Source organism: Plecotus auritus, assembly GCF_963455305.1.
Source record: "Plecotus auritus genome assembly, chromosome: 12".
NCBI classification, from domain to species: domain Eukaryota; kingdom Metazoa; phylum Chordata; class Mammalia; order Chiroptera; family Vespertilionidae; genus Plecotus; species Plecotus auritus.
The window spans coordinates 31973624-31999165 of record NC_137778.1 but is presented as its reverse complement, the minus strand read 5'-3'; the positions used below and the strand labels follow the sequence as shown (position 1 = coordinate 31999165).

General features: G+C 51.9%; 1 protein-coding gene across 1 annotated transcript; it reads right to left on the bottom strand.

Annotated features, from left to right (window-relative positions):
* Nucleotides 1-55: 55 nt before the first annotated feature.
* CGN (cingulin) lies at nt 56-25169 on the bottom strand. The gene is made up of 21 exons (XM_080647635.1): nt 25010-25169; nt 19116-19996; nt 18307-18407; nt 18110-18179; nt 17910-18005; nt 15846-15973; nt 14533-14665; nt 14047-14259; nt 13283-13431; nt 12901-13033; nt 7277-7477; nt 6728-6934; nt 5656-5913; nt 4591-4761; nt 3733-3894; nt 3303-3392; nt 3062-3145; nt 2844-2962; nt 2413-2521; nt 1864-2027; nt 56-1544 (listed from the first exon to the last, which is right to left on the bottom strand). The coding sequence occupies exons 2-21, from the start codon at nt 19980-19982 to the stop codon at nt 1400-1402; spliced, it is 3600 nt and encodes a 1199-aa protein (XP_080503761.1). The 5' UTR covers nt 19983-19996; nt 25010-25169; the 3' UTR covers nt 56-1399.
* Between the last annotated feature and the right edge of the window lie 373 nt (nt 25170-25542).

Below are 25542 nucleotides of genomic sequence, written 5' to 3'. Positions count from 1 at the left end.
TGTGGGGCCCTCCAAATAAGTGAGGTGAAAGAATGAGAAAACACACCAAGGATTTCAGGATAGATATATAATTTTAATAGTTAATTTAAAATAAAAATCAAGGCTGGATTGGTTTGGGAGAAAATATCTGATTTGCAGAACATTTTTTTAAATCATGAAATTACAAGTCATTGGTGAAAACAGCCTTCTTCCCCCAGGCTCCTCAGAGCCTCCTTAGGAAATGAGGTGAATCATCTCCCTTACTCCTCTCCACTAGGGCTTGGCTCTCCTCAAAACCCAAAGGAGAAATAAATCCTCCATTGCCTCTTCCCATTTCTACCAAGAGTCGGCCTCTAGCCCATTGGGAAGCCCTGTATCATCAGGTCCAAGCTCCTGAGATAAGGGTCCTTCGGTTCCCCAGTAAGGATGGGCACATCTAGTCAGAGAAGCCACAAGAAAGGCCACATGGAAGGACTGAAACCTTTGTTTGTCAACTTGTGTAGACAGTTGTCAGTGTTCCCAGGTATGACCATCTTATAAACATGTCCATAGTCACAGAGGGAGAGGAGGAAGGATGGAAACCCTGAGCAGAACCAGGCCCCACCATCTCATCATGGCGCCACCAAAGTCCCTCTCAGAGGGGCTCATTGGCAGAGAAGCCAGTAGCTCTCTTGACCAGCTACTGGGGCTGTAGGAAAGATAAGGGCCCCGGACGGAAAAAGGCTGGTCCTTGGAGAGGTATGAATGTGCAGGTATAAAAGGCAAGAAGAGCATCCTTATCTCCTCGCTGTGGCTAAGGCACTGAGAAGAAAGAAGGAATTTAGGAATGAAGATGGAAAGGGGAGGAGAAAGGCTCTTCTGGACCCACTTGCTTAGGGAAGATAAAAAATAGGACTGGGAGGTGGGGTTGGGAGGGGGGTCTACCACATGGGCCCCATGACTGTGCAAAGAGGAGCATCAAGGAGCAGGTAGAGCCACGCCAGCGTGTCCATTACCCATAATGTTCCCCACACCCTACTCCAGAGTGGGAGGAAAGCAGGTTACAGGAATCAAGGTAGCAGGATAACCTAGGGTATTTCCCTGAGCCTGAGGATTAAGGGCTAAAGTAATAAAGCTTTATATACATGGCAATTTCTCTCCCTTCCTGTCCTGCTCAATCCCCCTCAACCTATCTGCTGACCATCCTGTGGCTGTAAGGGCTCAGCCCTTAAGGGCTCAGGTGGCCTAAGATACCCACTCCTCTAGAAGAAAAGGAAAGTCTCTCTACCACCTTAGCACTGATACCCTTTTATCACCACCACTCCCTGTCTCAGGTCTGAATGATTGTGTCCCCCGAAAGAATGAGGAATCTGAGGCAGGGCAAAGCAGGGCTGGCCAGGATAGGCCCCAAGTGTGGTCTCTGGGCCTTGTGGACCACGAGCTAACAGGAGCTGGTCTGCAGGTTGCTCTCCGTAAGCAGTGATGCGATGGAGGAAGGATCGTACACACTGTCGAATTCCTCATCTGAGCTCAGCCCTTCGTGTTGGAGGGCTGACTCAGCAGCAGCTGTGCGGGAAGCTTTGCGCCTGAGTCAAAGAGAGGAATACTGGTAATGGAGGGAGGTAGAAAGATTGAGACAGCTACCCTTTTCATGCTAAAGAGACTCCCAATTCTTCTAAGACTAAAGCTACTCCCAAGATCCCCCACTAAGCAGAGATTTGGGGAGACGGGGTATGGAATAGAGGCTGAGATCCTAAAAGGTAATCATACTGGCTTCCAGCCAGGAATAAGTGACTTCAAAGTCCCATCTGAGAGATCCTCTTTTCCCTAAAGGTCAGCCAGGAGAGCTCATCTCCTTCCTGCTCCACTATCCCGATGCGGCAGGGGCAGTGAAGCAGCCATTACCAGGAGTCCTTCTCCAGAGCTTTGATCCGGGTCTGGAGCTGTTCATTGACCTCATGCTGCTCCTCCAGCTCACGCTGGGCCTTCTTCCTCAGGCCATCCAGTCGCTCAATTTCCTCTTCAGCTTCATCCACCTGCCTCTTCAAAGCCTTCACCTTCAGGCTTAGCTGGGAAGGAGACCAAGTCCCCACATTAGAAAAGCATCTGCTGCCACCGAGGCCTGAAACCCTCCCCTGTAGCAATCTTGACGAGGGATCACTACCCCTAGGAAAATGTTGTGACCATGAGCAAGTTCCCTAAGCTCACAGGTTTGTCCTGGGGATTAAATGAGTTAATACGTGTGTAATACTTAGAAAGAGAAGCTAGCACATCATAGGCACTGAACACATGTGCTTCCTATAACTTATAATCCAATCCTTCCAGTCAAGTCTCTGCGTTGATACAAGAAAAGTCTAAGTTTGGAAGACCCATGAGATGGGACCAACCTTGGCCTTCAAGCAGACGCAATATGTACTGGCTGCACTGTTGCTTGGCCCCGGCTATGGTCCTTACCTGGTCTTTCTGGTCATTGACATGCTGCCGCTCATCATCAATCTGGATGGACAGCTCTTTAACCTTCCGCTCCAGTTTTCGGTTGGTGGACTGCAGAACTGTCTTCTCCCTAAGACGGCGGGGTAGGGGGGTGTCTATGGCAGTCACCATTTCTAAATTAACCCCAATTTGGCCTTCTAGTGCCTCCACAGACTCCTCTTAGTCATGAGCCCCACCATTAGACCAGGGAGGATCCAGGGCAGATCCAAAGAACTGGGGAGATAGACAGCATTCCCATTTTAGAATTTCTACAACTCTCTCTCTCTGTTCTCTATCAAGAAAGAAGTTCTCCCAAAAGATCAGGCCAGGTGGGCCATGTCTGAGGTAGAAAATGGAGGGAGCAACAGAGGAGAAAAGTCCAGAGGGAGAGAGGAAATATGGGTCCATCTCACCTCTCTTCAGCCTGCAGCCGCTCCTGCAACTCCCGATTCTGGGATTCAAGCTGAGAGAGGCTGGTGTTGGGCTTCTGGAAGCTTTCGGAGCTGGCCAACCGGCTCTTCAAGTCCTTGTTCTGAGAGGGACAGGAAGCCTCCACAGTTAGTACTCTTCTGATCCCTTCCATGGTCATTCTACCTGCCTCCTGTGATCCATCCCCGAGACTCCCCCTCACCTGTCTCTCCAGGGAGATTTTGTCACACTCCAGGTCCTGCCGAGCAGACCTCTCCTGCATGAGCTCTGTCCTTAGCTGGTCTACCTAGGGGATGGGTGAGAGGAACCAGACTTGGGGAAAGCTGACGGTGAACCACCAAGCTGAACCAAGTGAGGCAGAGTGACTATAGGATGCCCCCGAACTCTGAGTTCAAAGATTCAGCTCAGAGGTAGACACCGATGCAGAGTAAGGAAGGAGTTACCTGGTCCCGGCCGCGATTCACCCTGTCGGTCAGCAGCTCCACAGTGTTCCTCTCCTCATCTAGCTCTGCCTCCAGCCGTGAGACTTTTTCCTGTGGTGGAGGGACAACAGGATGCCAATCAGGACCTTCTCAAAGCCCAGCCTCCAGACTTTTCACTCTCACACATCACCATAACCTGTTGGTCTTTGCTTCTGCCCAGAGCCACCATGGGGCTTGTGCCCTCTGCTGACCAGGTGTGACATCAAGGGGAAAGAGTGGGGCCTGCTCTGGCCTTAGCCCCTTAGCAGAATGACAAACCTCAGAATCTACTGCTGAGATTACCCTATTGAGAAAACAGAGAAACCACAGATCTCCCACCTCTGCCAGATCCCAGGCCCCCTTCTTTCCACCCCCCTCCCATCACCACAAGGCTACCGCACAATGTCCCCACCTCAAGGCCCTTGAATTGCCGGGTCCTGTCATCCTGGGAGCGTTTTTTGTTCTGGGCCTCTTGCTCCAGCTCCTTCAGCCGCTGGGCCAGCAGCTCCTTGTCCAGACGGGCTGTGTCCCGATCAGCCTGGGAATCCTGCAGGGCCTGCCGCAGCCTCTGGGTCTGGGCAGAAGGGAAAATGAACTTGAGGAAAGCAAACAGCTCAGAGAAGTAAGGTGGGGATGGAGGGTGGGAGCAGTCCACAATTTTTTAGAATTGCCAGTGTGTGATGATAATAAAAAGCAGAATGATTTTTAGTCCCTTTTGTTTCTTGTTTAAAAACTCACCTGAGGAGTTTTTAGATTACTGATCCCCAAGGATTATGATTTCAATGGTACAGGATGCAGCTTGAACACTGGAATTTTTAAAAATCTTCCCAGGTGACTCTAATATACATCTGAGTTTGAAAATCCCTGCTCTACAGACAATGCATCCCTATTGTCTGTACCTAGGGTAGACCACTCCCTCCACCCTCCCCCACCTTGGTATGTCACTCGAAATGGTTACCAGGGGTGGGCAAACTTTTTGACTCGAGGGCCACAATGGGTTCTTAAACTGGACCGGAGGGCCGGAACAAAAGCATGGATGGAGTGTTTGTGTGAACTAATATAAATTCAAAGTAAAGGAGCGGAGGGGAGAGCAAGAGAACCAGATAGAACAGCCGGATCCGGCCCGCGGGCCGTAGTTTGCCCAAGGCTGGGTTAGACACTAAACCTGGGTCTCCCAGGATTCCTGGGCCACAGGTTTAGTTAAGAGGCAATGACCTTCAAACCAAGGACACTGGAAGGGTTCTCACCCTCCTGCCACTTAAGCTCCTACCTCATCCTGAAGCCGGTTCAGCCCCCCAGAGGTCTTCTCAGCTTCATTGGCCCACTCCTTGGCCTGGCGCTGGGCATCTGCCACCTCCCGCCGGGCCTTGTCCTTGTAATCCTCCAGCTGGGCCTGGAGCTGCTGCAGGGCTTGCTTAGAGTCATCCCCCATCTGCTCCAGCTGGGACACACAGAACAGAACATTCTCAGGACCCAATTCTTCTCTGGGTCCAAGCTCTCAAGACTCTCCCAGAGCTTCCTTCCTGCTGAAGCAGCCCTTTCTTGCTCTGTCCTGGGCCTAGGACTCTGGTATGGTTACTAGTAATGTATAGATTGCCTGGGTCCAAAACCTGGCTCTACCACTTACTAGCTGTGTGACCACAGGCAAGTTACTTATCCTCTCTGGATCTCAGTTCCCCACCTGTAAAATGGAATAATAATAGTACCTACATCACAAGGTTGTTGGGGGAGTTATATTAGTTAATTATGTAAATACATACAACAGTGCCTGATATACAATAAACCTTAAATGATCTTATTTCAGCAAACCCAAAATTCCAAGGGTGTACCATTAAGAAAAATTTGCCAATTGAACTACAACATACCATCAGTTATAAGCCAAAACTCAACTTCAGAAATAATAAAATGTACATTTCAGAATTGAGGAACTATACTAGGTGTTTGCTCTAGTTTTATAATATAAGAGATTAGGAGGACAACCTTAGCTGAAAACAAGCAATTTATTTCTTTTTCTTCCTTCCTCCTTCTGCTACCCCAAATATAAAATTCCCCCATTGAAGAGTCTTACACTTAGGTCTTACAGAGTTCTAATGGAGAATTCCAGGAGACATTTCCAAGGATCAAGACCATAAAGAAATGGAGTGTGGGGAGAAGGGCAAAAGCACTGAGAGGAGGTGAGAAGGATGCCACTCTCTGAAGATTTGACCTTGGCCTCCCCAACAATGAACTTGAGGAAAGCAAACAGCACACATTCTGACCCACATCACCCTGTCCCCCCAGGCAAGCTTCTGACTGAGCTGGGCCTCTTCCAGAGCCCAGGCGCCCCCTGGCCCACCTCCTTGTTCAGTCGGTCCACAGTCCTGTCCAGCAAGCGCTTCTGCTCTTCCAGCTCAGCCTTGCCCCTCCGCAGCGCCTCTCGCTGCTTCGCCTCCTCCTCCAGGGCCCGGTTCAGTGCCTGCTGCTCCTGCCCCATGCGGGCCAGCCCACGCTGGGCCTCGTCCAGCCGCACCTCCAGTGCCCGCTTGGCTGCTGCCAGGCTCCCTTCCTCTTCCTGGGCTGCATTCAGGGCCTCCTCTAGCCGCTGCTTCTCTGCCTGGGACAGGGGGATTGGACCAAGAGAAGGCAAAGCTTGGGCTCTAGCCATTTGGAGGTGAGTAGATGGGAGAGAAGAGGAAGAAAAGGGTGAGCAATGAAAACAGGCTCAGATGGAGTAGAAAAAAAAATCAAGACACAGAACATGCAAAGGTTGGGAGATAAGAGATAAAAATGCCAGTGCAGCCGAAACCGGTTTGGCTCAGTGGATAAAGCGTCAGCCTGCGGACTGAGGGGTCCCGGATTCGATTCCGGTCAAGGGCATGTACCTTGGTTGCGGGCACATCCCCAGTAGGAGGTGTGCAGAAGGCAGCTGATCGATGTTTCTCTCTCATCAATGTTTCTAGCTCTCTATCCCTCTCCCTTCCTCTCTGTAAAATATCAATAAAATATATTTAAAAAAAAAAAATGCCAGTGCAAAGACTGGGACGTTCACACTAAAACACCCTCCAGGAAATAAGGCAAGGTGAACGAGAGCTTGGAGGCAAAGGGAAACACACTAAAGGCAAAATAAAAGTGATGGCTGAGCCCTGACCGGTTTGGCTCAGTGGATAGAGCGTCGGCCTGCGGACTAAAGGGTCCCAGGTTCGATTCCTGTCAAGGGCATGTACTTTGGTTGCGGGCACATCCCCAGTAGGGGGTGTGCAGGAGGCAGCTGATTGATGTTTCTCTCTCATCCATGTTTCTAACTCTCTATCCCTCTCCCTTCCTCTCTGTAAAAAATCAATAAAATATAAGTGATGGCTGAGTAGTAGTCAGTCAGTGAGAGGAGAAAGGGCCGGCAGGAAGCCAATGAGGTCACCAGAGGCACTGACCTCTAGCCGCTGCACCTTGTCCCGAAGCCGTGCCTCCGCCACTTCCCCACCCTCCGCCAGGCCTCGCGCCTCCTTCAGCTGCTGCTCCAGACCCAGGATGCGCCTTCGGAATTCGTCGTTCTCCTCCTGGGTCTCCCGAAGCGTCGTTTCCACTGCTGCCCGACGTTGCCCCAGCACTGCTGCCTCTGCCTCTGCTGCCATCTGAGCCTGCGGCCGTGCAGAGTGGCGGCTCAGACCCCATGGCTCAAGGTTCCTGTCCACTCCCAGGAAAAGCACCCCACAAAGAGGCCACGAGAACTGGACTTCAAGTAGGGTAGTGCCGCCAACCAGAGGCTTCCCTGAGAAACCCACCCCTACGGAGACGCAGTGGGAGTCACCAGGGACAGCCCAGCCTCCCCCGGCCAAATCCTGGCGGCTTCAACCACACACCTAGAACCAAGGAGCTGGTCTGTACATACCCATGACAGGTAATTTTCCACGCCCTCTGGCTCCTCAGCCCTCCAGACCCCTCTGCCTCCACCTCCTAAGCCCTGTGCCCACTCCCCTTGCCTTGGAAGCCTCTTCACAGTCCTGTCTCAATTGCTGGACGGTCTTTTGTAGCTGGACGTTCTGCTGTTCCAGCCCCCGGCCTCGATCAGCCTCGACCCTCAGCTGCTTCTCCAGCTCCCGCTCCCGGTGTCGCCCGGCCACCTCCTGGCTCTGCCGCTCTGTCCGCAGCTCCTTAAGTTCCTCCTGCGTCCGGCGCAGCTCCTAGGAGGGAAGGGGCATGGCAATAGGACCAGAAGGCCTGCCGGGATACCAGCATGTGGAGATTGAACTCCCATACATTGCTGGAGGGAGTGTAAAATGGTGTGGCTACCCGGGAAAATGGTTTGCAGTTTCTCAAAAAGTGAACCATGGAGTTACCATAGGACCCAGCAATTGAAAACATATCACAGGGTGTGGCAAAAGTAGGTTCACAGTTGCATGTGCAACACCAGAGTTTATTCTTGCATTATTACTTACTAATCATCGTATTCTTGTCCATACGAACAACTGTAAACCTACTTTTGCCACACCCTGTGTATGCCCAAGAGCATCGAAAACACGTTCATTAAAAATGTGCACATGGCCCTAACCGGTTTGGTTCAGTGGATAGAGCGTCGGCCTGCAGACTCAAGGGCATGTACCTTGGTTGCAGGCACATCCCCAGTAGGGGGTGTGCAGGAGGCAGCTGATCTATGTCTCTCTCTCATCGATGTTTCTAACTCTCTATCCCTCTCCCTTCCTCTCTGTAAAAAATCAATAAAATATATATTTTTTAAAAATGTGTACATGAGTGTTCGTAGCAGCACTATTCCTTATAGCTAAAATGGAGGAATGACCCAAATGTCCATCAGTGGGTGAACAGATAAACAAATGTGGTATATCCATGCAGTGGAATATTACTCAGCCATAAAAAGTAAAGTACTGATCATTGCTACAACATGAGTAAACCTTGAAAAACATTACACTGGGTGAAAGAAACCAGACATAAAAAAAAAAGCCACATGTTCTAGGGATCCATTTAAATGTAATGTCCGGATGGGCAAATCCACAGACAGAAAGTAGACTAGTGGTTGCCGGGGGGCGGGGGGGGGGGGAGGGACTGCTCATGGATATAGGGGTCTTTTTGGGGGTGATGAAAATGTTCTATAATTCAATAGTGGTGATGGTTGTACAACTTTGTGAATATACTTAAGACCACTAAATTATACACTTTATAAGGGTGAATTTTATGACATATGGAAGAAATCTCCATTAAAAAATTATGTGGAATGAGACTAGATGAGGGTATGGATAAAAAAGGATTAGTTGTTAAAAAATATTTTGAAAACCAAAATATGTGGCACAATATATATTGGTGCTACCCTGATTTCTTTTTAAAAAAATTAAAACATGAGCTCTGGTTCTAATTCTTTAGCTATTAGCGACTTCTGAAATTCAGACTGTACCGTAATTAGGCTGGAAGGTTATATAACACACTAGTGGCCCGGTGCACAAAATTCGTGCACATTAAAAGGAGATTAATTAGAGGAAATAATTTAATATTGCTAGTTGCCCTTTCTCTATAATAGAAGTGGTCAGAGATGAAAGAAAATTAGTAAAATGTATATGAAAACCTTCCTCCTGTCAGAGTCTGGAGCGCACCATGGGACCCAGAGTCGAGTCCCCGCCCACCCACATGCGCCTCAAAATCGTGTGAGACCCAGACCCAGCTATACCCCCCCATTAGGCTAGATCCAGACCCGGCCAGTCCCACCCTTGTCAAGCCCCGCTGGGCAGGAGATGTAGCCTCAGGTCCCCCGGCCCAGTGCCAGGATGGGGGGTGTGGCCTGAGGTCCCCCAACCCAGACCAGGGCGGGGGGCGTGCCCGGCACCGGGAGGGGGGCACAGCCTCAGATCCCCCATCAAGCCCTACCAGCAGGAGGGTGCAGCCTCAGGTCCCCTGTCAAGCCCCACTGGGCGGGGGGCGTGGCCTGAGTTCCCCCAACCAAGCACTGGGGGTGCACCTTGAGGTTCCCCGTCAAGTCCCTCTGGGTGGGGAGCACGGCCTGAGGTCCCCTGTCGAGCCCTGCAGTCTCAGGTCCCCTGGCCGGGTGCTGGGGCGGGGGGTGCGGCCTGAGGTCCCCCAGCCTGGTGCCGGGGTGGGGGGCGTGGCCTGAAGTCCCCTGTCAAGCCCCACCTGGTGGGGGGCGAGGTCTGAGGTCCCCCGGCCTGGCACTGGGGCGGAGGGAGCAGCCTGAGGTCCCCTAGCCCAGCACCAGGACAGGAAGCGCATCTTGAGGTCCCTGTCAAGCCCTGCCGGGTAGGGGACACAACCTGAGGTCCCTAGTCAAGCCCCATGGGGGTGGGGGAGGGCATAGCCTCAGGTCCCTGCTGATTGCTCATTAAGGCTCCTTATGGGAACGTGGCCTCAGCTGTGGGTGCAGCCAACTTTGTGATGGAGTGATGGTCAATTAGCATATTCCCTCTTTATTAGATAGGACTAGAGGCCCGGTTCACGAAATTCGTGCACGGGGGGGGGGAGGGTGTCCCTCAGCCCAGCCTGCACCCTCTCCAATCTGGGACCCCTCAAGGGATGAAGGGATGTCCGACTGCCCGGTGGAATCGGGCCTAAACGGGCAGTCGGACATCCCTCTCACAATCCAGGACTGCTGGCTCCCAACTGCTCGCCTGCCTGCCTTCCTGATTGCCCCTAACCACTTCTGCCTGCCAGCCTGATCACCCCCTAACCACTCCCCTGCCAGCCTGATTGATGCCTAACTGCTCCCCTGCCAGCCTGTTTTCCCCTAACTGCCCTCCCCTGCAGGCCTGGTCACCTCTAACTGCCCTCCCCTGCAGGCCTGGTCTCCCCCAACTGCTCTCCCCTGCAGGCCTGGTCACCCCTAACTGTCCTCCCCTGCAGGCCTGGGTCCCCCCCAACTGCTCTCCCCTGCAGGTCTGGTCGCCCCCAACTTCCCTCCCCTGCAGGCCTGGTCAACCCTAACTGCCCTCCCCTTTAGGCCTGGGCCCCCCCCAAACTGCTCTCCCCTGCAGGCCTGGTCACCCCCAACTACCCTCCCCTGCAGGCCTGGTCCCCCCCAATTGCCCTCCCCTGCAGGCCTGGGTCCCTCCCAACTGCCTTTCCCTGCAGGCCTGGTCGCCCCCAACTTCCCTCCTCTGCCAGCTTGGTCACCCCTAACTGCCCTCCCCTGCAGGCCTGGTCCCTCCCAACTGCCCTCCCCTGCAGGCCTGGTCTCCCCCAACTGCTCTCCCCTGCAGGCCTGGTCACCCCTAACTGTCCTCCCCTGCAGGCCTGGGTCCCCCCCAACTGCTCTCCCCTGCAGGTCTGGTTGCCCCCAACTTCCCTCCCCTGCAGGCCTGGTCAACCCTAACTGCCCTCCCCTTTAGGCCTGGGCCCCCCCCAAACTGCTCTCCCCTGCAGGCCTGGTCACCCCCAACTACCCTCCCCTGCAGGCCTGGTCCCCCCCAATTGCCCTCCCCTGCAGGCCTGGGTCCCTCCCAACTGCCTTTCCCTGCAGGCCTGGTCGCCCCCAACTTCCCTCCTCTGCCAGCTTGGTCACCCCTAACTGCCCTCCCCTGCAGGCCTGGTCCCTCCCAACTGCCCTCCCCTGCTGGCCATCTTGTGGTGGCCATCTTGTGTCCACATGGGGGCAGGATCTTTGACCACATGGGGGCAGCCATCTTGTGTGTTGGAGTGATGGTCAATCTGCATATTACTCTTTTATTAGATAGGATAGAGGCCTGGTGCACGGGTGGGGGCCAGCTGGTTTGACCTGAAGGGTGTCCCGGATCAGGGTAGGGGTTCCCTTGGGGCGTGAGGCGGCCTGGGCAAGGGGCCTGTGGTGGTTTGCAGGCTGGCCACACCCCCTGGCAACCCAAGCAGAGGCCCTGGTATCTGGGGTTTATTTATCTTCTACAATTGAAACTTTGTAGCCTTAAGCGGAGGCCTGGGCCGGCCATGGTGTGCAGAAAGCTTGGCTTCCTCCATCGCCACGGGCAACCCTAGCCTCCTGCTCTTTCCAACTCCGTGGCTGCCGCCATTTCTGTTTGGATTTATGTATCTTCTATCATTGAAACTTTGTAGCCTTGAGTGGAGGCCTAGGCCGGCAAAGGCAGGCGGAAAGCTTAGCTTCCTCCATTGCCAGGGAAACCCAAGCCTCCCTCCTGCTCTCTGTGGCTGTAGCCATCTTGGTTGGGTTTATTTGCATATTCGCTCCTGATTGGCTGGTGGGTATGGCTGGTGGGCGTGGCTTGTGGGTGTAGCGGAGTGATGATTAATTTGCATATTACTCTTTTATTAGATAGGATAGTAAGTCTTCAATGTGAAAAACTAACAAAACTAATTACGAAGAAAAAGAAAAATAGCACGTTGTCTGGTGAATATTGGACTGGGTCAGTCTGTTTTCCTAATGTATACTTTGTTTATTGACTAAATACTTTATAAAATATACTTAATGTATGAGATAAATGAAATACTAGTTATTACTAGTTATCCAGCATAATATATCAACTGAGAGTGTCCAGAGGAATGCTCAGGTTCACTATGTCAACTAATAATAGTGAACAGATTTCAGACTATCCTTGATACTTGTTCACTTCATAACAATATTTTAAATTAAATATCTTAAAAGTTTAAGAGTACTTTTGATTTCATAACCACCAAATATATTTGGTTAACCTTTATTATATTTTTCTCCACCAAATATTTTGTAGTAAGCTCAGGCATTTATGTATCTGGAAAATCATCATTTAAAAATATGATTACCTTGATTACAATTAGGCGGTCTTATAGTAAAGGCATGATAAGTAAGCATTGATTAATTAATACTTATTAACTGAGCACCTGCTATGTATAGCATTTGAAACCAGCATAGTGAATCAAAGAAATGTAGACCTACAAGGAAACTCAGGAGGCCATAAATGTCAGTTCCCTAAAATTAATGAAAATATTTTCTAAGTTTCTAAATCACCCAAAACAATTAGTTGTTTGCTTGTCCTTTACAAACTATAAACTAATTCTAGGAATATGAAAAAATTATTTGTGTGTTCACTTCAATTTTATGCTGTTAACATTTATAAAGTATCCATGTATGATAAAACATTTAATTCTACGCCTAGATTCTATACTCTACAGCTTTCAAATTACCACGTGGCTTCCCATTTAGGTCAGCTGGCCGTGCCAATGCAAATATTCCAGTCCAGTACTCTCATTGTAAGTCAATAAACGGATGCTCTAACGTTTGTTTCACAAATATAGTTAATGAGTACCCTCTGAGAGACAGAGCAGCTCTTGCTATGTGACCAAGTTAGGTTTCCAAACTTGCAAAAAAATGACCCTGAAGTTTCACAAATCCACCTAAATGCCGCTACGCATGAGGTCTCTTGGGAAGCAGACAGCAGCCTCTTAATATATTACTCAACCTGGCCACTGAGAGCCCTTTCCACTAGAAACTTCTACACTCAGTGAGACCAGCCAGCCCTGCTGGGTCAAAGACTGTGTGCTGGGACGAAATAAGGCTGGGCAGGCAGGATGGGGCCTGTAAACCAAGCACGAGGGAGATAGCCACATTCATGTGGGGACCCTCGTGGATAGGTGAGGCAGGCTCCTAACACCCCAACCCTCCCTTCTGCCCCCAACTCCCAAATACCTTCTTGAGCTCTTCCGCCTGGCGAGAATCTCCAGCACCAGCTCGGGCCTGCCCTAATTCCCTTTGCAAGGCATCTATCTTCTCCCCGAGCTCCTCTTCCATCTCCTCCTTCTCCATCCGCAGCTGCATGAGTCTGAGCCCAGACAGGTGAATTGAAAGGGAAAAGGGACAGGGTCAGGCCACCTGCCTGGGAGAGGTTAGCAGGACAATGAAAACCACCTCCCTGGAGGCTAATACACTGAGTACCTAGTCTCAGGAGGGAGGAAGCTGGATATAAAAAATAGCAGTTTGAGAAGCAGAGAGCGCAGCATGAGTGGAAAGGAAGTGGGATATGGATAAGAATCATGGATATGTGTTCCTGGGAGAGGGGCAAGGTCCTTACTCTTGCTTGGTGGCTCTAAGCTCCTCTTTGTTCTTCTGAAACATGCTCTGCCAATGCCCTGTCTCCTCTGAGGTCTCCTCCAGCTCCCTCTGCAGCCCCCGCACCAGGGCCGACATCCTCTGCTTCTCAGCCTCTAATGCTGCATGGTCCTAAGGAAGAGGAGAGTCAGAGGACCAGAAGGCTTAGCTCACTTCAAACCAGTGAGTATGTAGAAGGGCAGGCTCAGGCCAGAGGGCATCAGGTGCACACCCTGACACCCGGTGAAACCTGGTGCAATGCTAAGGGAAGGTTCTCCCCCCAAGTCATTATCTACACCCCTCCGTTATCTATAGCAGGGGTGGGGAACCTTTTTTCTGACAATAACTATTTGGATATTTATAACATCATTCACGGGTCATACAAAATTATCAACTTAAAAATTAGCCTGCTATTATTTGGTCAAACATTTAATTAACTCAACCCTAATACCTCGGCAGGGCCAGACCAAATGATTTTGCAGGCCTTACATGGCCCACGGGCCGGACGTTCCCCATCCCTGATCTACAGGAAGCCTCCTCCCATTATTTCCCCATGGGGTTTTGACTACACACTCTCTGGTACTTCCGACCTGCACACCCTCCTCTGCCACTATAGGTTTCCTGACCAAGGTTTTCATTACATCTCACATGTGTCTTTTAGGGGGAGTCCCCTTACAACCATGAAAAGTCCAAAAATACCAGGACCTCAGGGTAGCCCCCTTCCCAGTCCCTGCTCTTGTCACATGCCTGGGTTGCATCTTGCATGCTCCGGCGAAGCTGCTCCGCATCTCTCTGGTACTGCTGCCGGACATTCTCCACCTCCTGGTCACGGGAGGCCACCTCCTCCTTCAGGGCCCCCTTCAGGGCTGTCAATTCCCGTTCCCTCAGCCTCAGCTGCTCCTCTACCCGCTGTTTCCCTTCCAAGACCTCTTCAAGAAGTTCCCGGGTCTCTAACAAGTCCTGGGGAAAGTGCAAGTGCAAGTACAGAGATGACCACCTGTAGGATCCACCTGTCTAGACATTCATTCAGTCAATCAAAATGTTTTTACTAAGTGCCTATCATCTGTTAGACATGGTACCATGTGCTCTGTGACCTCCAAGATACTTAAGGGAAACCCACCATTCTGGGCTCTATTAGGTCTGTCTGAAAGCATACTAAGGAGTACTCCCATACTTTGAGGATGCTTTAGCTGAAAGGAAGCAGGGGCTGGGGTCCCCAACCCACCTCCCTACCTTCATTAGCACTTCCTTAGCCAGCTCAGGACCTGGGACCTGTTTCAGCTTGTCCTGCAGCTCCATCACCTGGGTCTCCAGCCCATGTCGTACCCTTTCACCCTGGTCCAGGAGGAGCTTCATGTTCTGGAGCCTAATCATTAACAACAGACCACATTATTAAGCACTACATGTCAGAGAGTTTTCTAAACACTTTACATATATTATTTCATTTAAACCTCCAAGTCTTTGTTCAAATCTTAATAAGAACTCCCCTAGCCCTGGCCAGTGTGAACAATAATTAGTGTTGGCCTGCAGACTGAAGGGTTCCATTCCCAGTCAAGGGCATGTACCTGGGTTACAGGTTCAATTCCTGGCCCAGTTGGGGCACATGTGGGAGGGCATCAATCAATGTGTCTCTCTCACATTGATGTTTCTCTCTCTCCCTCTCTCCCTCCCTCCATCCACTCTCTCTAAAAAACAAATGGAAAAAATATCCTCAGGTGAGGATTAACAACAACAACAACAAATACCTCCCCTAAATACCTTATTTAATACTGTAACCTGCTCCCCCATAACCTGGCCCTTCTGATCTGCTTCTTACATATGAAAATTTTACTTAAGAATATATTTATTGCCCTAACCAGTTTGGCTCAGTGGATAGAGCATTGGCCTGTGGACTGAAGGGTCCCAGGTTCGATTCCGGTCAAGGGCATGTACCTTGGTTAGGGGCACATACCCAGTAGGGGATGTGCAGGAGGCAGCTGATCGATGTTTCTCTCTCATCGATGTTTCTAACTCTCTATCCCTCTCCCTTCCTCTCTGTAAAAAATCAATAAAATATATGTATTTTTTAAAAAGAATATATTTGCCCTAACTGGTTTGGCTCAGTGGATAGAGCGTTGGCCTGCGGACTGAAAGGTCCCGGGTTCGATTCCGATCAAGGGCATGTACCTTAGTTGCGGGCACATCCCCAGTAGGAGGCGTGCAAGAGGCAGCTGATCGATGTTTCTCTCTCATTGATATTTCTAGCTCTCTATCCCTCTCCCTTCTTCTCTGTAAAAAAAAAAAAAATCAATAAAAAAAATATTTTAAAAAAACAACAACCTGAGGCAGAGAGGCAAACCAGGTAACCTATCTCATGTGCCATCACCATTACTGAGAGAGAAGGTAAAGAAAGAGGTCATACCTATCTTTACACCATCTCTGCCAGCCCCTTTTAGCTTCTGGAGAATTCCCTGTCTCCCTTTGCCCACAGGCAACTCTAACTCCAACCTCGGCCCCCCCATGCAGCCTCCCCACAGCCCCTCCCGTGCACCATCAGCTGCACTCACTCCTTAGTGCTCTGCTGGGCCTCCCCCATCCTCCTCTCCAGGAGCTCCTGCAGTCGGCTGCACTCTTCCGCCTTCTCCTCCAGCTGCCGCTCCAGCCCAACCCGGGATGGCTCCAGTTTCTGCCGTTTCTGAAAAGGAAAGGAAAGCAGGTGCAGAGCAGGGAAAGCCTCTGAGAAGGACCAGGAATAATGGGAATGCTAACATTTATTGACACTCACTGTCTAACAGGCTCTGTACCAGGGAACGTATGCAGATTATCTGCACTTAATCCTCATAATAAGCCTTGGTATCTGTGATGGCTTAAAACACATCCACAAATTTTTTTACATTCCTTTCAAAAAGGGATGCCTTTGCCCTTGAGTATGGGCTGGGCTTAGGGACTCTCTTCTAACAAATAGGAAAAGGGGGGAAGGACATGTAGTTTCTGAGACTAGGTCATAAAAAGGCATTGCAGCTTCCTTCTCTCTTATTTCACTTGCTCTGGGGGAAGGTAGTTGCCATATTGTAGGGACGCTCAAGCAACCCTATGAAGAGATCCGCACAGCAAGGAACTGAGGCCTCCAACCAACAGCCATAGAATAAGCCATTTTAGAAGCAGATCCTCCAATTCCAGTCAACTCTTCTAATAACTGTAGCTCCAGTCAATACCTTGAATGGAACCTCATAAAAGACCCTGAGCCAGAACTGCCCAGCTAAGCTGCTCCCAAATTCTGGGCCCTCAGACCCTGGGAGATGTTTGCATTAAGCTGTTCAGCTTTGAGGTAACTTGTTACACAGCAGTAGATAACTAATACAGTTCAATTATTATCCCCCCTTTACAGTCAAGGCAACGGAGGCTTAGAACAGTTAAAGAACTTGCCCAAGGTGTTACAAAGCCCAACAACTGAGGGTGCCGGGATTTGAACTGTTAGTTTGACTCACAGCTCACCATTTAACCATGACACTAAACAGAAAACAAAGGGAGTTACAATCCACCACTTACTGAGCACCAACAACATACAGGCAATACTGAAAAAGTTGGAAGCAGTATTTTAAGGGAGGGAGGGGGAGGGGAGAGGGAAGTACATAGACGTTAGAATAAATTAACTTGAGATTCTAAATGTCTTCTCTGCAACTTATTACCTTGAGCAATTCACTTAACCTCTTTGACCTTCAATTTTCTCATCATAAAAAAAAGTCCAGGATGCCTACTTTACAGGGTCACTATAATTATTACATAGTATCCAGGAGAGCACCTACTACAAAAATTATACTTAATAAATGACAGCTACTATTATCACCATCATTATGATGATGATGAAAAGAACTGAGGTAAGTAATTTGCTCAAGATTTATGCAGCCAGTAAGTGGCAGAGCCAGGATGGGAACTGCCAAAGGAAATGGAAGGAAAAGGAGCTGGACTCCTGATGAATGCGTGCTTCCTGTCTAAGCTCTAGAGAAGCCCAGAAGTCCTTGCTGGGACTAGCACACACTCTTTTTTTTTTTTTTTTAATATATTTTTTATTGACTTTTTTTTTTTTTAATATATTTTATTAATTTTTTACAGAGAGGAAGAGAGAGGAGAGGGATAGAGAGCTAGAAACATCGATGAGAGAGAAACATCGATCAGCTGCCTCCTGCACACCTCCTACTGGGGATGTGCCCACAACCAAGGTATGTGCCCTTGACCGGAATCGAACCTGGGACCTTTCAGTCCGCAGGCCGACGCTCTATCCACTGAGCCAAACCGGTTTCGGCTTTATTGACTTTTTTACAGAGAGGAAGGGAGAGGGACAGAGTCAGAAACATCGATAAGAGGGAAACATCAATCAGCTGCCTCCTACAGACTCCCCACTGGGGATGTGCCCGCAACCAAGGCACATGCCCTTGACCAGAATCGAACCTGGGACCCTTGAGTCCGTAGGCCGATGCTCCATCCACTGAGCCAAACCGGTCAGGGCTAGCACACACTCTTGTCTCGCAGGACACACGAGCGCTTATCCCATGACTTGGAGGAGCCAGCCCAGGTTAAGGTTTTCCCCTCAGTGGTTCTTCCTCCCTCCTGTGCCTCTAGCCTCTCCTCACCTTCACCTCTTCATCCAGCTTTTGCTGTAACTCCTCCACTTTTCGGGTGAGTTCACCCTGCCCTGCCAGGGACTTTGCAGAACCAGGAGCAGCCATCTGCCAGAGACATGGTGGGGAAGGAAGTGAGTCCACGTCCAGATCCCGAGGCCCAAAAGGCCCTGACCCTGACCCCTTGCTCCCACCATCAGAAGGCCACTCACCACCAGAGGCTGCATTTGCTCCAGCACCAAACTGACCTTCCTCCTCACAGATGTTTCACTTTCTGAGCTCCTTGGGGGATAAAAGGCAGACGCAAAGGTTAGGGGAGGGAAGAGGTAGCAGAGATGAGGGGAGTTAGGATAAAGAGCATGGGGGGTGGAAAAGGAAGCTAGAAGGAAAAGAAGGGAGTCCCACTCACCCCTCCCTCAGGATGCCATAGATGGTGGCCTTCACATGGTCCACACCGCCTGGTGGGGTTGCCTCCTGCTGGTCTCGAAGAAGGTCTGGAGTTGATTTGAACTGCAAAAAAGTAAACCCAAAGAAATAGGAATAGTAAGCCAGAAGCTGGTGTGAGGTTCCGATGGGCCAGAAGTGGCCATTAGGAGACAAGGCCCTTCAAGCATGAACAAGCCTGAAGTCAGGTAAAGAGGCAGCAAGACCACTGAGGCCTGAGCCACAGACCAGGGAGAGGGCCAAGCAGGATACACCTCTCGCTACTGTTGCAAACCAGCTTTTCCTCAACAAGCAGATCTCAACCGGCTGTGAGCTGTATCACAAGTAATTTTGCACTAATGACAGTTAATGTATCAGCGTTTGTAAATGATTTACTATTAGAATGGTAATAGCCTTAACTTTGTCTCGGGGTAAAAATCACTCCCCCACTTATTTGCATTCCTGAGTGGGAGACAACGATGGGAGTTTTGGCAAGAGCACCAGGGAGCTGCTCCTATCCTCCGAGCCTGCCTTATGCACCCACGGGTCCTAGCGAATGCCAGTGACTGAGGCACAGAAAGTCACGATCCATGCTTGTGAATGGCGATGTTACAGTTAGTTCTGTTTCCTTTCTAATTTTGCCCATGGACATCTGCCCACGGGGATGGGAAAAGTGAAAGACAAAAGGCAGAAACTTTCTGCCCTCGGTTATTTGAACCAGCAAGGGGTCCCAGGGCATGGGTCAGGGCTGACGAGAAGGGGCCAGGGTTTGGGAGCAGAGAGGTGGGGTCTGACCTGCAGCATGGCAGGGTCCTGCGTTCTCCCTCGAGGTTCCTCAAAACTCTGAAGGACCCAGTCCTGGGTCTGACGGGAACGGCTCAACCCACTGGGAGCGTTCTGGCTCTGTGTCGGCTGTTTCAAGCTGCCCACGTGGCTGTCATGCTTTCTGCTAGGGCTCCAGTGGTTGGGGGACCTGCGTTCCCGTTCCTCAAGGGTGTCCCGTGGGAGCCGGTTGTCCAGGCTCTGGCTCCGCTTGCGCTCTTCAGGGGGCATCGAACGCATGCGGCGGCCAGTCCGGCCCCGGGCCTGGCCCCCATGGCGACTGTCAAACTTGTTGATGAGTGAGTCCACTGAAGACAGAGGAGCAGTGTCAATGGTGCTCCCTGGGGGAGCTCCATGGGGGCCCAGCTCCAGCAGGCTGGTGCTCCTGTTGCCCGGACCCATAGGGGCAGGGCCTGTCAGCGAGGCCTGGGACTGGGAGCGGAGGAGCCGTCCATTCCAGTGGGCCCCAGGCTCCTCATCAGACATGCTGTCCTGCAAGCGGCCAGACAACTCCTTGGCCCGAGAGTAGGAGCTCTCAGGGAATTCCGCGTCGGAGCTCAGAGCTCCCGGGGCCCCTCGGCTGTTGGCTCCCTTGATTTGGACCCCAAAAGAGTCGCCACCTTTCTCCCCGCTGTTGAGCACCACGAAGGGCTGTCCGGCGATGCCCTGCACACGCACGGCGACCCCATAGCTACTGGCTCTTGCATCCTTAGCTGGGCGTCGCCCCCCATGACGCAGGGTGCCCATCTCTGTAGTACCCACTGGCTCTGTGATGAAGCGTATCTGGACTCCATGGTCCACAGGGCTCCGGGGCTCGGCCATGGTGAATGCCTGCTCCATGGGCAGGAAGGGTCCTAGAAGATGAAGAAAAGCATGTCAGCAGACACCCAGAAACCTCCTCTCCCCAGTTTTTGTGAGGGTGGTGGTCCTGTCAGTTCCTTCTGTGTAAAACAGTGGTTTTCCTACTTGGCCTGAGCAACAGAAGCACCCCAGAGGCCTATGAAAACACACACTGCTGGACCCACTCCCAGAGTTTCTGACTCAGTAGGTCTGGAGTGAGGCCTGAAGATTTCCATTGCTAACAAGCCCTGCCTAACAGACACCTGCATCCCCATGGAACAGTGGGGCCTCCAGTCCTACAGCTCATTTCAAATGCAGGAGAACCCCAAGGTAGTCTAGCCCGTTTCTGGGGTGCCTAAGCCGACAGCAGTGATGTATCTGGATTGCGGGTACTGAGAGCTAGGGACAGGGATGGGTACGCGACTGGCTTTCTATTGTGTAGCTCTCTTTGTCCCTTTTGAACTTGGAACCATGCAGATGTGTTGCCTATTCAAGAAAAAAAAAAAATACGTAAATCACATGTGAGAGTGCCAGTCCAAGGGGCCCCAGGACAGGCAGACTTGTCCCGCCTGAGGGCCAGAGCCAAGCCCACCCACAGGCCAGCTGCCCGTCCACATTGTCCACATTGCCCAAGCTCCGAGTCAGCAGATGGAATGTCCTGCAGGTGTGCCCTGGCTCCCGGAACTTGGGGAGGAGCAGTTCTCCTCCGAGCGGATAAGAACTCCAACGTCTGCTAATCTCCACCGGAGCCTTGCACCAAACTGGAGGAGGGGCCCCTAACGTGCCAGACAAAGACACAAACATACCCAGCTCCACCTCCCCGTGGAGCTCTGGGCCAGGGAAACTTGGCAAGGGCTCTTTCGGGGATGGCAGAAGTGCTGGGAAGCCGGGACACTGGTGAGAGGAGAAGGCAGGGCCAAACTCCAGGTGAGGAAGGGCTTGGTGGAGGGAGTCTCCAGCAGAAGGAAGAGCATTCCTAGCATTCCAGGCCCTTCCCCTCCAGAGAAAGGAACAGGGAGGGAGGAGCCCCTTATTGGGGGGAAAAACAACACCTCAACGCCTTTTTCAATGTTGAGACTTCATCAGAGAACATAATGAAAGCAATACCCCTTCTCCCCCAGGAGACAGCCCACCCAAACTTTACCACAGAATCTCAAGAGGTTCACAGGAACACCTTCAAGTCCACCAACGAGCCCAAGGGCCCCTGTCTTCCACTCTTCAGGCATTAGGGAAGACCTTAACCAAGGTCTTACCTGACTCAGATACCCTACACAGCAGGCTATTTAGCGGTCAGAGCCCTATGTTGGAATTCAAGTAAGAAATGGAATCAGAGAAGAAGCCACAAGGCAAAGGGATACGTTTTCCAAACCACTCATCCAGTAGAAAAGGCGGTGGACTAGCGTCAGAATCTGGCTTGGAATCCTAGCTCTGCTCTTCACCTGAGGTGTATAACCTTGGGCCAATCACAACTTTTCCGAGTCTCAGTTTCCTCATCTTTAAAATGGGTATAGCGATAATACCCATGAGGTACTTACCTATGAGAATTAGACAATAATTACATAGGTGTATACAACTGTAAAAACGTATCGTTATACACTCAATATTTTTGCACTTTATTTTCTTAGGTTCTGCTTGAATAAAAATGTCAAGATATTAAACATGAGTTCACCTCGCAGCATATGCCTGTCACGAAGCTGACACCACAGTACCCTGCACACGCACTGCTCCTTCCAACAGGACTTCCTGGCGTCACCTGGTTCATAGGTGGATGTCACTTCCTCAGAGAAGCCTTCCCTAACCACTCCTCACAAACTAGGTCAGAACCATGCTATATGCTCCACCGTTGTCCTTCAGTGAGTCTGCCTCAGCTTATTTTTATATATTTATCACGGCGATTCATTGTTTCCTGTCTGTCCCCCCACTAGACTGTAGGCTCCTAGAAGGCAAAAGAACATGGCTCTTGCTGACTCCTGTGTCCCCAGGATCTGGCACATTGTAGATGTGGGTGACTACTCGTTCAAGGTTGTATCTTGAACCAAGGCAGCCTCACACAGCAGTGGGATTTGCCCAAAGATTCCTCATAGCCATTTCTCGTCTGCCCTAGGAACAAGACCTCTTCCTGGCCTGGACTCCTTGCCCTACTCAGTCATAATTTTGGAACCAGATGTGCCTTAGCTGCAAACTCTCAGAAGTCACATTATTTATTCATCATACAGCTCTACCCTGCCAGTACATCTCCTGATCTTCAAGATCCAGGTCAAGAAGTTCCCAGCCTTGGCTCAACAGAGTGCACAGCCCCTTGCTCACCCAACAGCAGCAAGTTGTTCGGAGGCAGCCTCGACCGCACCCTCAGGTCCCAGTGACTCCCTAACCTCACACACAGGCCAGCTGCCTTCAGTCCCAGGATATGTGGGTCAGGGGCCAGGAGGGCTGAAGGAATCTTTGGGGTGGGTCAGAAAGCAGGGCTCTAAATGATTCAACATGGAAAACCCGAAACCTATCCGCCTTCAGTTACCGAGGACAGCGGGGCGGGGCCAGGGAGCAGGGCAGCTCCAAAGCCTTGCGTAAGCCCCAGAGGCAGGTAAACAGTGATCTGGCGCCAGGCAACATGGATGGAGTGCAGAGCCTTCACTCTCACCAGATGCCTGACCCTGCTTTTCCCGCCCCTGGCCTGTGCCCAAGGCGTTCCTCACCAACTGTACCCTGGGAAGAGACCAGGCCTCAAGGTAATTCAGCTTCGTCTGTCTGCCTCTGTCCTTCCGGTCTGCACGGAGGGGAAGGACACTGCACTGGTACCAAACAGCCACTTCCCCCTGAGTTACTCATTAGCCTGCCCTGCCCCAATTCCATCCCCTCTGGCCCAGCCATAGCGTCTGGCTCCCAACTAGGAGTGACAGGGTCTCTGCACTGCTGGCAGGAAGTGGGGGTGGAGTGGTTTGGGCTGTGGGAAAGAATTGATACACCAGGGCTGGGGAATAAGCTAGATGCTACATAGTTGGCACATTTAGAGAACGGGAGAACTGGAATAGAGATTAGACTACCCTCAGAAGTAACAAGGAAAGCAAACGGTTAACATAGCAAAGGACAGCTCAGTGACCTTGATCATTCAGCTCCTACGTTCTCCTGGTTTATGGGAAGAGATAAGAAGGTTCCCTGTGAATCCAAAAAGAATCCCGCAAGTGGACTCCTGGCTCGGTCCACTGAAAAAGCCGAAACCTGAGAGCCAGGCTAGAGCTGCTTGGCCAGTGGGGGGGAAAAAACACAATGAGGAACTGGGCCCCTGCAAACTGGCTGGACTGGTTTGAGAGGCAAGGGGAAAGGGAGGGCCAGGGAGACTCCACTGGCAGCTAGTAAGGCAGATCTGAGTTATTCCACACCACAGAGGAGGCTGAGGGGCAAAGCCCATGGCACGGACTCTGTCTAGCAGAGATGCCAAGGCCAAGGCTCTGAAGGAGGAGGCAGGAGGCAGAGAGGGGACAGGCGGGAGGTGCAGATGCACAAAACACCTGGTGAAGGACGGGCCAGTGTGTGGCAGGAAGACTGTCTCTCTCTACTCCTCCCTCTCAAGTCCCCAAAGAGGCATTCCTGATCCCACGTTTACCTTGGCCACCTCCCTGGACCTTAGTTCTCCCCTCCCCCACACGAGGAAAAGCTGCCCTATCCCCTTCTGACCTCCCATAGAGGTGAAGGCATGCAGGTCAGCCTGCGGAAGGCAGGAAGAGTTCTAGGAAGCCAGAATCCTCTTAGGGTCAGGCAAATCTCTGGGTTATCAGTCCCCTAGCTAGTGCCAGCCCCCTACTCCCAAATATCCAGGATGAAAGAAGAGGTGCAGAGGCACGTGTAGGCAACATAGCGGTTGCTAATTATTTCCCAATTACAACAGCTTTCCTCAGGCAGGGCATCAAAGGGGCCAAGCTAAGGCTGGCTGGCTCTGGCTCCCTTTCCTGCCTAAGGCAAGGGAATCTGCCTCAGAAGACTTGTCGGGGCCCCAAGGTGCACCTCTCATCCAGCGGGAGACTTGGAGGTGCTGACTCCCCTCGTCTTGTGGTCTCCTGAAGAGTCCTGTCTATTTCCTGCATCACTAGTGCCTACTGCCAGTCTGAGAGCCATCATGGTCTGGGAATCAGGGATGTCAGGTGTGGTTTCAGGGAGGAATGGGACGCTTCCGAGAGGCATCAAGGAGACTGGTTAGGCTCCCAAACATCACCCAATGGCCCCTCTACAAGTACAGGAGAAGGTACCTGTGCTTGGGGGGAGGGTTTGACTGGTCCCCGGAAAGAGGCCTCATGAGAAATAGTTCTAGATATTCTGTAGGCCTGAGGTTCTTGCTTCCTCATATCCCTTTCTAGGAGGGCACTCTTTCAAGAGGAAGAAGGAAAAATTCTCCCTGCCATGAAAGCACAGAGGACAGAAACCAAAAGCCTTAAATAGTTTCACACCAGCACAGAGGTCGGGAGGTTGGGGGGCGCCTTGGTCCGCCCCTCAGTGTCGCTTATTTGCGACTGTCTTCACCTGTAGGTGACTGGTTAGAGAAAGTGCCACACCTCAGAGCCACCTCAAAGCCAGGGGGGTGTCAGCACCAGCTGCCCTGGCAGTCCGGGGGAACAGCCTCGGGGAAGCAGCCCTTCCCATGCCCTCCCCCTTCCGTCTCTGAGCCCTTTGCCCAACGAAGACGAACTCCTTCCCCTCCAGCACCCCAGTCTCCCCCAGAAAGTCTGCCGCTGAGACCGGGCGTCTGATCTCCAGAGAGATCCTGGCTCTGAAACGCTTTTATGTCCTGGGAATAACCTTCGCCTCGGGCGCCCCTCCCTCACCTGGCACCCTCCCAGGCACCTGCCTCTTGCACCCCCAGAGTGGGGACCAGCTGTTAATCAGTACTCCCACCTTACCTTGACCTCCCCTCCCGTTTCCAACTCAGCACCTGTGCCCCGGAGGGAGGTAGCTCTGATCGCCACGACCCCCGCCCCTCGGGAGTACACCTGAGGACTTGCCTCTCAGGTGCCCTTGTCCCGACCCGGTTCACTCACCCCCGCCGAGCTCGGCGCTCCCGGGCTCGGGCTCGGCTCGGCTCGGGCTCGGGCAGAGCTGCGCTCGCGGTTCCGGGGCCCCCCCCCCGCCCCTCAGTCGCTGGACGATCCCTCCTCTTCACCCCCCTTCCCACCAACCTGTTACTCCCCTCCGAGCTCCACCCCCATTGGTCGTCACCACACGCCCCGCCCTCCCCTTCCTCCGGTTGGTCCGTTTCCCGAGGGGGCGGGGCCACCGCCAGCACCCGGACCCGGGGTCGCCAGCCAGGGTGGGCGGGAGGTGCGGGCTGGGTCACGTGGGCCGGCGGGAGGGGCGGCGAGGGGCCGCAGGAGGCCATTTTGGGGGGGTCCCCCCCAAGAGAGCCCCCGCCCGGGTTCCATCCCGGGGGCCTCGGACCAGAGCATCTTCTGGGCTCAGCTGGAAAATAGCTCCCGGCCTCCGATGTTCTCAACCGCAATCGCTGTCCAAACCCCTTTCTGCCCTGCACCCACCTTCGCATAAACCAGACTACGCTTCCGTCGCTTCTGCAGAA

Coding starts and splice junctions, on each gene's coding strand:
- CGN (XM_080647635.1), bottom strand. CDS start 19,982: ATGGAGCAGGCATTCACCATGGCCGAGCCCCGGAGCCCTGTGGACCAT. Junction 18,408..19,115: donor AGGACCCTGCCATGCTGCAG/GTCAGACCCCAC, acceptor ACTTTTTTGCAG/TTCAAATCAACTCCAGACCT. Junction 3,146..3,302: donor TGAATCGCGGCCGGGACCAG/GTAACTCCTTCC, acceptor CCCATCCCCTAG/GTAGACCAGCTAAGGACAGA.